General features: G+C 37.4%; 1 protein-coding gene across 12 annotated transcripts in view; it reads left to right on the forward strand.

The window, feature by feature from the left end:
* The window catches only part of LOC138755765 (focal adhesion kinase 1), a 457,595-nt gene that overhangs the window by 213,136 nt on the left and 231,309 nt on the right, over positions 1–13,150 (forward strand). For all 12 annotated transcript variants that reach the window (XM_069922333.1, XM_069922329.1, XM_069922332.1 and 9 more), the window contains 3 exons: positions 4,533–4,612; positions 5,519–5,581; positions 13,014–13,068. In XM_069922333.1, the coding sequence (XP_069778434.1) occupies positions 4,533–4,612; positions 5,519–5,581; positions 13,014–13,068 (198 nt within the window). The remainder of the gene's footprint in view (positions 1–4,532; positions 4,613–5,518; positions 5,582–13,013; positions 13,069–13,150) is intronic.

Here is a 13,150-nt window from a genome sequence, read left to right on the forward strand (position 1 = left end):
CTGTTTACGTTGCAGGATCTCACCGTGGACTCTGGTTTTGGGGCCTGGCCGGTGTCAGGGGAAGCCAAGGCTGCTTCCCAGCGCCCGGAACCGGAGGCCTCGGGCCTGACCTCGCCAGGACCGTTGCCCACTCCCCCTCCCTGCCGCAGGCCGACCCGCGACTCACGGTGACGGGGCCGCTGATCTGCCGAGATGCCGCCCTGCAGCGAGAGCCGATGCCCCCGCACTGTCGTTGTCCAACCCGATCGCCCGCAAACCCCGCCCTCCCGCACACAGGCCTGAGTAAGGATTATGAACTTTAATCTCAGGATAAAACAATCTTCCAATAGTTTCATGTCACAGTGATCAATATATTCCTGGTTAAAAATGGTCCTGCACCTGGATACAAGCTCATTAGGCATAAAACTTGAAAAGTGTGTAAATCAAAGGATATCTGTACCAATGGAAAAAGGGCATGGCAAATAACCCTGCTAGAGTTCATGCCCACAATCAGTCACCCATTTGATTGTTTCAGGAATCATGTTATTCTCCCACATTCTCAATAGCCCTCAGATTTTACTATTCGACAGCACACTAGCAACATTTGACAAATCCTCTATAGAGAAATATTATTTATTGAATATTTTATTTCTCATTTGTTAATGCTTCTGGAAAGAGTTTATCCAAAACTATTATTAAACATTTATTTTAATAAGTAAAAGTTTAACATTACATATGTTGAAAGAAGAGAAAACATGCAGATGTTGTTGAAAATTTTCAATAAATATTTAGTTCGGCCCTCAACTTAGTCCAAGTTTTTAATTTTGGCCCTCCGTGAATTTGAGTTTGACACCCCTGGTCTAGAGCCATCAAATGGTCCTCTTAGTTTAAACATCTCCATCACAGGACAATTCTGATTAACCTCCTCTGGACTCTCTCCAATGCCAGCGTATGTTTCCTTGGATATGAGGCCTAAAACTGCCCACAATGCTCCAAATGCAGTATGACAATCTTTTAAAGCGTCAGCATTATATTTTTGCTTTTATATTCTGGTCCCCTCAAAATGAAATCTAACATCGTATCTGCCTTCCCTACTACCAACTCAACCTGCAAGTTAACTTTTAATTTAACATAGACATACAGCATAGCAACCATGAGCTTGTGCCACCCAATTTACACCCAATTAACCTATACCCCTGGTACGCTGGGAATGTTGGGAGGAAACTAGAGACCCCAGAGACAATGCAAATAGAAACAGGGAGAACGTACTGTGATGTAATATTTATAGATGTATTTGGGTGATAAAATTAGAAAAGGTTACATACATATACAAACTTTAAAACATCTTATTTGAAATATTGAATAATTCATAGTGAGTGACTTTACAGAATCTATGGAGAATGCTTTGCACATTTCACAAGTAGGTGCTAATTGAAATGATGTCATGAATGAATGGAGTGTAGTCTTTAAAACAACAAGAAAGAGACACTCTGGCTGTTGATAGCTCTTTGCAAGGATTTTGACAGAGTGCACAAAAAAGTCACCCCTGGGTTCTTGTTTACCTAAAGACAACAGATTGACCAAGAAGACCAACTCCTGTTGTTTGCTGGAGAAGGTCAGGGGTTTTTCAAGTGAGAGAGAAAAGGACATGTGGCTGGCAGTTGGAATCTGAGATGAAGAGAGTCACAGCTGAAACAAGCAGGAAAAGCTGGTTGGAACTGAAACAGAAGCTCCAGAGTGGTGGATGGCTTGAAGTGCTATCTGTCTGATGTTCTCTTGGAATAAGAGGAACAGAAAGGAACTTTGTGATAGCCTGAAAGAAAGAGGTTATCATCTGGAGAACCCTTATGGGGCAAGTTTCATCAGCAAGACATTGAGGTGACTAATGATGGTACCTCAGTTGTGTAAATCCTGGAACAACAAATTTCTCTCTGCAAACCTTCAAAGAACCTTCCTGAGTGGTAACTTTTACCTTTCTAGCACCAAAGCCTGGTGAACTTTACATGTTAAATTCTATGCATAGTATAAGAATTGCCTGCAACCAGAGAACTTGGAAGAATGAGAAGTGAGATTGAACTGTGAACCAAAGAACTTTTCTTAAATTTACACACACATTACATACACGTGTGCTTAGAATTAGAAGGGGGTTAAGTTAGGTTAGTTAAGTTAATAGAGATAAGTCAAAGTTTGATTCCGTTTTCATGTTTAAAGATAATTAAAAACAACTTTTGTTTGAATAATTACTTATCGTGGTGAATATCTATTGCTGCTGGGTTTTGGGGTCCTTTGGGCTCGTAACAGTACAAGCTCCTTACAGACAGCACAGGATTATAGCCCGGTCCCAATCGCTGCCGCTGTTAAGGCTTTGCAACCATACAGCCCTTTGGAGAAAATGCTTCACTTGTACTCCCAAGTTCCTTTGGACCTCTGCTTTCCGAATTCTCTCCCCATTTAGAAAATAGTCTCCTTTATTCCTTCAACTATTCCTATAACCATACACTTCTCGCGCTACATACCATCACCTCTTCACTTATTTTCCCTACCCATTGAAGTCCTTCTGCAAACTCCCCATTTCTTCAATAGTTTCTCCCCCCACCTATCTTGGAATCTTCCGCAAAGCCATCAATTCCATCATCTAAATAATTTACATATAATGTGAAAAGTTGTGGACCCAACCCAAAGCCCCATGGAATGCCTCTAGTCACTTGCAGCCATGCAGAAAAGACCCCCTTTATTCTCACTCTTTGCCTTTTACCAATCAGCCAATGTTCTTTCGATGTTGGTAATTTTCCCATAATACCATGGGCACCTATCTTGTTTAGCAGCCTCGTGTGCAGTACCATGTCAAAGGCCTTTTGAAAATTCAAATAAACAACATCCACTGATTCTCCTTTTCTGACATGCTCATTAATTCCTTAAAGAACTCCCAACATATTTATCAGGCAAGATCTCCCCTGAAGAAAACCATGCTGACTTTGGCCCATTTTATCTTGTGCTTTGAAGGTCCCTGAAACTTAATAGTAGATTGTAGAATCTTGCCAACTACTGAAGTTAATTTTCTGTTTTACCTTTCTCCCTTCTTTAAGATTGAAGTGACATTTGCACTTTTCCATTCCTCTGGAACCATTCCCGACTCTAGCTTTTTCACTTTTGTTCACCAGCTCTCTTGAATTTCTGGCACATCACTGGTGTCTTCTATGGTGAAGACTGATGCAAAATACCTATTCCGTTTATCCCATTTCTTTGTTCTTTTTCCATGTCATTTTCCAGCAGTCAGATGTTCACTCTCATCTCTCTTTTCCTCTTTATGTATCTGATAAAACTTTTAGTATTCTCTTCTATGTTATTAGCTACCTACTTTCATATTTCATCTTTTCTCCCCTTATTTCCTTTTTTTTGCATTCTGTTGGGCTTTAAAAACTACCCAATCCTCCAACTTCCCACTAACCTTTACAATACGATATATCCTCTCTTTGCTTTTATGCTGTTTTTAACGTCCTTTGTCCCCCCTCCCCTCCATGGTGCTTCACCCTCCCTTTAGAATGCTGCTTCTTGAGGAAGAAATTATCCTGCATCTTTGGATTTATTCCCTATGAAGTCTCTCCAGCTAAAGTTTTATTGACACTTGCCAATGCCACAGTGAATACACCACTTAAGCTTCTCTTGCTTTTATTGGCTTCTGTTAATTAGTTGATTACAGTCAACTTTTACCAGCACTTTTTAAAGTGTTCCATTCTTGCACAAACTCATCTCACTGGTACCAGTTCCTCTGGCACTTTGTGATTTTAAATCTCTATCCCATCCTTTTTCTACTTTGACTGTTTGTTTTATACATGTTTCAAAAATACCCCGTTTGAGCTTGAGAAACTGTAGCTCTCAAGGTAAACACTGAATTTAAAAATTTCCAGATAATTGGAAAATGCTGGAAACATTCATGAGGTTAGATCACCAGAAATGTTAACTCTGTTTAACTCTGAGGGCCATTGTTAGCTTAACGGTTAGCACAACGCTGGTACAGCACCAGTGATCGGGACCTGGGTTCAAATCCTGTGTGGTCTGTAAGGAATTTGATCATTCTTCCTTTGTTTGCATGAGATTTCCCTTGGTGGTGGGGTGGGGAGGGGGGGGGGGGCTGCAGTTTCCTCCTGCCATTCAAAATGTACCTGGGGTTGTAGGTCAATTAGATGTAATTGGGTGGCATGGACTCGTGTGTCAAAAGGGCCTGTTACCATGCTGTATCCATGTCTAAAATGACTGTTTATCTTTACTCAAATGTTGCCTGACCTACAGAGCATTTCTTGCATTTTCTTTCTTCATTCAGATTTCCAGCTTCTGTAGTTTTCTTTGGATTATGAAGAATAATTGTTTAATTTTTTAATATTTATTTCATTTCTGATTCGGTGTACCTTCAATTCAGGTGACCCAGACAATTAAAACAATTTATTTCATTAGATAATCAAATGAGTAATCTGCGAAGTACCAAAAACATTTGGAAATAGGACAAACCATTCTGTAAGCTTCAGTTTAGCTTGATTTCTTTTAATGCTTATTAGGTAAAGAATGATTATATGATGGACATAGCTGATCAAGTGGACCAAGATATTGCACTGAAACTGGGGTGCCTTGAGATCAGGTAAGCCTATTTTGTAAAACCTTCCGTATGCAGATAAACCTTGAGGCCTTTGATTGAATAGAGAAATCAGCAAATCACTCAATTAAGTTTATGGAAACATTCAAGCAAAAATTGGCAAATTATTAGGTGATTTGTTGCTTCTCATTTGTAACTCTAGGTAAGAAATGCTTAGTGATTTTTAAAATTGGGTCTTCAATTTTGGTGGATTTTAATCTCAGTACTTCCACAATCATGGGATTGAAATATTGTTTTCTTAATTTTAAGACGAAGAAAAGATGTTTAATTTTTTTTGCATATAGCAGTGAATTTTTAAAAGAAAACGGGATAATTCATCATTAATACATCAAGTGCCTATGCATTACAATACTTTTTATTTCTCTCAATTCATCAATGGAATTGCTGAAGTTGCTGCATTCTTGTTCAAATTAATTAAATTACACTGGCATCCTTTTACCCTGCAATTTTATTTTTTACATACTTAGTCACACTTTTTCATTTTGATTCATGGAAGCTTTTGTGAAATCATTGCTTTTGGAACATCTGCTCCTTTCCAACTCATCATAAAGAGTTTATTTTGTGAGAGGTGATATGTATAATTTTTATATCCAGCTTGAAGTATTATTCAAATGTGGTGGCAGCAAATGAGCGTCTTTGAGTTATTTTTCTCCTCACTAATTTTGGTAAATAAGCACAATTTACGAATGACATATTGGGTTTTCAGACTTCGAAACTAGAGATGAAACTATTTATGAAATATTTTAAATCTTTACAGAGTGGTGCTTTTAGAATTTGCCTTTTGTGCTCTATTTTCTGTAATTGCATCAGGAATTTTGAAGCAGGGGTAGGCCAATCAAGTACTTGACAATGTTATGCTGTTCTTATTATTTTATTTTTGTTTTGTAACAGGAGATTCTATAGAGAAATGCGGGGAAATGCCTTGGAAAAGAAATCCAATTATGAATTGTTGGAGTGAGTAGTTTTGAACTAGATTATATTTAAATGTGTCAGCAGTTGATTTGCACCAGATCTCAAAATGCTTTGCAAAGAATAATAACATAATTACAGGTTGTACCTCTTTAATCTGGAAATGCCGGAAAACAGAAATTGACCCCTAGGGGGAAAGCTTATCAGTACTAGCATCTTCTCTACTGCTTGGTCTCTTGGATGACATCATGAAGGGCTATATAAGAATTAACAGGACTATATCGTCAAAACAATTGGCTGCAGTGTAAACAGATTTTGGTACATTAGTGCTGTTAACAATGCCGACCTGGTGGCATATCCACAAACTAAGGGCAGCAGATTCAAAATGTGCCAGACCGCGGGAGTTACCGGACGGACCACAGAGTGCCAAATTAGAGAGGTACAACCTGTGTTTACTTATTTTGCATTTGTTATATGCTGGAATATCACTTGGAGATATTGGATGTAAATTGTAAATCTTATCACACAGGAAAACAAATTGGGTATAAAAGCTGTGCTTCATGACACAGTATTTCTAAAACTTGGATGTTGAGAGCTAGATATTTTCTTGCTTTCAAGGTGCTGCAAATTCTGGAATACTAAACAAAAATTCTGCAGCTGTTAAGAAGCATCTCAGGAGAGATGAGGCTCAAGTATCGTATATGATATAACATTAATATTTATTACACTAGTCCATTTAGGTCCATGCCTATGTTTATGCTACATTCTATCTCTTTTTCATTTATGCTTACATTTGTTTGGCTCCCAACCACCTGAATTGTTGCTTGTGATAAATTCTACATTTTAATAATGCTGTGGTGGCAGAAATTTCTGTATTCCTGGCTTGATTTATTTATGACCACATTATGTTTGCGCTCACAAGTTTGAATCAACTCTTTAAACTTACTTCATGATCTTAATGACATCAGGCAGAAGACTTGGTCTTTTGCAGAGAAGAGGCCCTTAACCTGTTGAAATTCTGCCTTTATATTCTGATACCATAGTAATAATTCATTTTTATTTCTTTACTGGTAGTTTCACATCCTTAAGAACACTTAACAGTATTCCCACATATGTTATAATCAAGGATGCAATATAGCCAAACTTCTGTACAATATTTTGCCACAGCTTCAGTAACATTCTGTTCCTATGGAAATGAGCCTGACACTCTGTATACAGTTAAGTATTGCCTCTTCAGATATTTACTTGCATTGATCAGATGCACCCAAGTTTTTTTTCTGTGAAATTCAAATGCACAATAAAATCAGCTCTGTATATACAAATATATAGTTGCCAGAAAAGTGCCATTTTTCATTTAGCTGATGATGAGTTTATTTCTAATGTGATCATTTTAATGGAGTAGCAACTGTTTTTATTTTCTGAAATTAAATTTGATTTTTTTTTCTTTTAATGGACAACTAAACCACTATAAGGTCCCGTTTTTACATTTTGTTCTCCAGATGGTCAACACACTAAACCTTTCCCAGAATGGCTTTTAGCAACTAAATCATGAACAACAGGACAATATTCACAAATTAATAATGGTCAGGTTAGGCTTTAGAATACAGATCAAATTACCACACATTAGACATAATCACTCATTAGAATGCACAAAGACCTGCAGGTTAGTATTGAGACACATTCAAAATGGATTTTCACAGATAAGTTATCTGATACCAAACAATAAATTTTATCAAATGGTGAATACTTGTTTTAATCTAGCTGATTGTGAAAGATTGTGTTTGATTAACCCAAAGGGTTGGGAATCTTAGTTCATCTCTTTCTCAGGATTGTGGAGGTCCATAAGCTGGATACTTTGAAGACAGAGATAAGTCGATATTTAGATAAGAAGTGAAATAAAAAATTATGGGGTGAGTGCAGGAAAGTAAGATGTTGCAGGATCTGGTGGGAGAGGCGAAGAATAGTCATAATCTCTCAATCGTGTAGCAGCCTTGAGGGATCTCATGCCCTCTACTGATTTGACTTTTCATTTTTTCTGAGATTTCTTTTATATGTGCTTATTACCTATAGGGGTAATGACAATAAAATTTTGATTTCCCCCTCCAACCCTCCCCAATCCAATTGGCTACCTCTGTATTTTTTCCTGTGGCCAGTTGTTGCTTCAGAAAAGTGTGGGTGGTACGAAATCAACAAATCCAAATTGCAGAGTTGAAAGATTAACTGATTCTCTGCAGTCAGCCATCAGGCTGCATCTATTTCCAGCAAAGTTGGAGTTATATTTCTCTTGCAGTTTCGATTTCCTGCAGTCTTTTTTCAGTGGTCGTCCACCTCATATTTTTCATGGTTCTTGAACTTTTTATCTCTCTAGAGCATAAGGGTTATGCAAGAATCTCATAGATGCAGTTCATTACTCCCCATGCTAATTATTACAATTTTTATTATTAGCATGTATCATAACAATTTTATTTCTTTTCATTCTTTTGACCAAGTCATTAGTTTTCTCAAGTCTATTATAAAAAAGTATTAAAGAATGTTAGGAGTAAATGCATGCCATTTAGTTCCTCGTGCCTGCCCTGTTATTGATCTTGTACTTTGATGACCCTTTCATGCATTAATCTTGCATCCTTGATTCCCTTAATATCTAGAAATATATCCTTGTTGGTGAAAAATTTCTTCCATTCAAGAAAGAAATGACAACCAACATTGGATATTTTGATCCCCTGCAGCTTACCCTGTTGAAACCTTTAAAAGTCTGTGCATCTCATTAAAATCACTAATCATTCTTTGAAGCTTGAGGACTTGTCTGCTTAAATTCTCATTCAAATAAACATATCCTCCCAAGAATTGATCTGATAAACCTTTGCTGCACGACTGTTCCATGTGTATCCTTCATTTGTTTTGAACATAGTATTTCAGTTGCAGCTCACCAAAGCCCTTTAGAATTAGGGAACACCACCTCTAGTTTTGAACCCAAAGCCTCCTGCAATATAGGCCAATATATTTTTTGCCTTCCTGGTTGTTTGCTGTCCTGCATTATAATTTTTATAGATTTGTGTACATGGGTTCCTGGAAACACCAGCAAACTACCATCTCAAAAGGTTTCCATGCAAAATGAAATGATTCTTAAACACCTAATGTACAGATACTATGAAAAAGGAAGAAAATGCAGCTGCTTGACATTCTGCCATCTGTCAAAAATTGTGAATCTAAATTTTTTTAATGTTGTAATTTGAAGATGTTCCAACACGTTATTTATCTGGTGCAGCGTGTTCAAGGCTGTTCAAGAGACAATATTTGTAAGAGTTGCATAAATGTGACTGGATTCAAAATTTGCTGTCATTTGTACCAGTCTGTTCTGGGTTTTCTTGTGCGTTAAACTTGTTTTCACACTCCCAGCAGATGGTTCTGTGACTTGCTCTGTTGCGTGTGGTTAAATGTTCTGCCTTAATCTGACCTACTGATGCTAGGATGTCAAAATGTCAAAGCTTTCTTTCATTTTATGTGGCTTTTTCCCTGTGGCTCTTGAAAATACATATGTTCTAGCATTTGGTGAACATCTTGGTATTCAATTGTAAGTTGCACATGAGTGCATTTCCTCAGGGTTTTTATAAAGATATTGAATAGAGACTGGGGTATAAGTGATTCAGCAAATAAAAGCTTTTTACCAAAACTCTGCATCCATAAATTATGATAAACAGTACTCTGGGCATAAATTGAATCTCTCCCATGCACCTTAAAGTGAGACAGTGAGTCAGTGACACATTGATGCGATCAAGTTCAAGTTTATCATCTAATTGCACAAGTACAACCCAGTGAAGCATCACTCTATGGTCCTCAGTACAAAACAGGCAGACACGTACTGATAAACAATGCACATGTGGGTCAAATATACATATATAAAAATAAATTAATATTGTTTAATAAATAGTAGAGTCTCAGATAGTTAGAGCGAGCAGTTCATTCAGTCATTCAGCATTTTCACTGCCTGTGGGAAGAAGCTGTTTCTCAGCCTGGTGGTACTGGCTCTGATACTTCAGTATCTCTTTCCCGATGGGAGTAGCTGAAAGAGGGGATGGGGTCCTCAACGATTTTGCGCACCCTCTCTTAACAATGATTTTGGTAGATTATGTCCATGTTGGGGGTGGGGGATGTGGGGGTAGGGAAGGGAAACTTCAGTGATCTGCTGAGGTATTGGTGCCAGGCTGTGATGCAACTGGTCAACATACTTTCCACTAAACTGTCAGTGTAATAGATCAGTGCTTGATTACATATTTTGCTTTTGTGACAGCTGGAAGGAAATGGCTTTTGAAGTCTATGAACTGAGATTAATTCCATTTAGTCTCAAACAGGTGCTTAAATAGTTCCAAAAGAAAACTTATTTATCATTACCTTTATGTTTAGTTAATTACGTGTGTTGCATTCTCAACATCTTGAGATGTCATCAAATATTCTAACAAACTTCTTCAGGTGCCCTGTGGAATGTACACTGACTGGTTAAATCATGGTCTGATTTGGTAACGTGATTGCCCAGGAATACAGAAGGCTGTAGAAAGTGGGGAATGTAGCCATCCATCATGGGCACAAACTTCTCATCGTTGAAGACATTTATGTAAAAAGCGACATCAAGAAGGCAGCCAACATCACAAACCACTTCTCCCGCCCACCCCCCCCCCCCACATCACCCTGGTCACAACCTCTTCTCATTGCTACCTTCAAGAAGATGGTACCGAATTCTGAAGTCTTGCACCTCCAGGTCCAAAACCAATTTTTATCTAACATTCATCACGCTCTTGATCCTTTCAATATGACCCTACCTATAATCCAATCAGGATCCACCAAAAGATCTTAGAGATAAATTTTCCTTCTTTGTGTTGTGTTTTCATTTTGATTTTAACAATCATTTTAATCTCCAGTTGGGAGTACAGCTAATTATACTCCTGTCAAGTTACACCCTTTTGTATTCACAGTATTACCTACTTCCAATAACCCTTTCTATTTTCAACATGCAAATTTCTGTCCATGCTTTGTTGACATAGAAATTCAAAACCTTGAATGCAATTTCAAAATGTTAGGAAAACCAAATCTTCACCACTTACTACATGATCTGTTCTTTGCCGACATCACTGGCTCTCCGTAACCTCATGACCTGACTGAAAAAGTTTGGAATCCAATAATGATAGGGAGACATGGAACCACATTATGTTTTACACAGCCTTGGAGTTTCCTGCCATGATAGACGAGATCTTAATTTTGATGTGCATTTGGGTTTTGATTGGGAAACCAATTTGCACATGGCTTATTGCCTGCTTCTTTATCCTCATCTGTGGAATTTACTAAAGGTTGATTTAAAGTTCCCTGCTAATTTTAATCTAAATTATTTCCATCAACATCATCTAAAAACGCAATATTTGTTTTGACGTGTTCATTGACACAACTTAACTATCTTTCATCAACACTTTTTTGACTCATTCTGTGGCTTATACTATTAAGATATGATGTGTTTAGAAATAGATAAGAAAAAATTGAGAAGCTCCTCCAAAGCATCTGTCATTAGACCTAACTGGAAAGTCTGTCACCCAGCCACTGATGCCAATGTTCTTGCATGCAAATATCTGAAGCTGTGCAGACTGATTTTATCTCAGCTATAATATTTAATCGGCTAGCTAACCACATCCCTGTCCTGTACCATTCTTGGGTTTCTTTCATCCATTTCTGTACCTTTCCTGTAGCTCAATTTCATGCTTCATCTTGCATATTGCTGAATGTCTTGAAAATGCCTTACTTACATTTTTTACTTGAATATATCCAATTTGGCAGACATCCTATCTTCTATTCTTCATGACTTTTTAACTCGTAAAGAATTCTGTTTCATTATTCTACCATTTGCTGATTTGTGCTGGATCCGAAATGAGTGACACCACAATTTTTTTGTCTTCTTCCACGTCAAGAATTTTCTTTGGCTAGTAGCTGTCCAGTATTTAATAAGAGTATTTTGTTTTCTGATTATAGTACACTATTTAGGTAAATGGATATTTAAGTAAGGGAATTGGATCTGTGTTGGAATTGTATCCAGTAGCTTCAGTTTAAACTGTGTAACTTTATAATGAATAAACTGGATATGGTCTTTTTCTTTCCTTCTGTTACAATCCACATGATCAGTATAATTGAATTGCAGAGATGTTTAAGCTAAAGTTCTTGTCTCAAATATCAGTCTGATAAAACAGAAAGAGGTCATTTAACCCATGAGTCTTGTTCTGACTCATGAAAAGAGCAGTTCTTCTTTGATTAAAGCTCTTGCATCCCTGCTTTTCATCTCTAGCTTGGAAGGTTCTGCATCTAACAGGTACATGGCCAATTCCTTTATTGGAAATGATTTTTGGAATTGTCTTATGTCATCTTTTCAGGTGGAACAGTTCAGAACATAATAACTGAGTGAAGCATTATTTTCCAAGAGATCTTTTGCTATTGATTATAAAGCCGTGATCCCTAGTTATTGATCCATTTGCTGGAGTGCTCATCGAGCCACTAATAATCATTCTCTTTTCTAAGGTGTGCAGTCCCAATGTTACTCACGGAAACCCTCATCCTTAGTAACATTCTTGCATATATATCTCCTGTGTTTTACCAGCTTTTGTTTTACTGGTTTGTGTTCTGAGTTGTCTATGTTACACAATTGGGTCCTCAGGATTGACGTACAAAGTTGAAACACTCTTTCTGCTTTTGTCTTCCATGCCTTCAGATGTTTTTGTGTTAATACAGTATTTCAAGTGATCCAGTCATTTTTTTTCCCCATCCTTTTCCCTGCCCTTTTGGGAGCTTTATGTATTTTCACACTCAGACCACTCTTTTCATCACGTTATTGAGAGTTGTGCTATTTATAAAATGCAGTCTTTACAAAATGACATTCCCAAAGTGTATTATTTCACATGGTTCTATAATGAACCCCATCCATCATGCTTAATGTGCTTCTATTTTATCATCATGTCCATGTCATCCTGGTCTATAATTATCACTATCTCGTATGTTACCATGTTTCATATTATTAGCAAAAGGAATACTGTTCCTTGTGATTAAAAATAATGAATAAAAACTGACTCTTGGGGAGCAGAGTACCATCTATTGCTTTGCCTGAAGACCCCTGCAGTGTCACCTTCTGTTTTCTATAGCTGAGCCAACTTGTACTACCCAGTAGGCATCTGCCTTGCGTTCTGAGCTGCCATCTGAATGGTTGATATTCTAATATAAATGCTGAACCATGCACATCCATTGGGTTTCCCAGTAGTACTATGAATGATGTCTGCAGTTGCGTGCAAAACATGATAATCCCCTGAAAAGGGGCATGTTTAATGATGTAATCTTAATGGCATGTTTTACAGAAAATTATAAACTGTTTTAGCATCTGTTTTATAGTTCTTCTTCATTGAATGGGGGCTTTATAACTTCACTAAAAATTATGTAACCATTTTGTATTCTACAGAAAGGATGTGGGTTTGAAGAGATTTTTTCCCAAGAGCCTATTGGATTCTGTAAAGGTAAGGAGATTGGAATTCAAATGACAGTGCATTTTCGTTTCTTGTCAGTTGTGGCTGTCATCTACAATGCTTATGCAAAATG

Source organism: Narcine bancroftii, chromosome 2 (assembly GCF_036971445.1).
Source record: "Narcine bancroftii isolate sNarBan1 chromosome 2, sNarBan1.hap1, whole genome shotgun sequence".
In the NCBI taxonomy this organism is placed as follows: Eukaryota; Metazoa; Chordata; class Chondrichthyes; order Torpediniformes; family Narcinidae; genus Narcine; species Narcine bancroftii.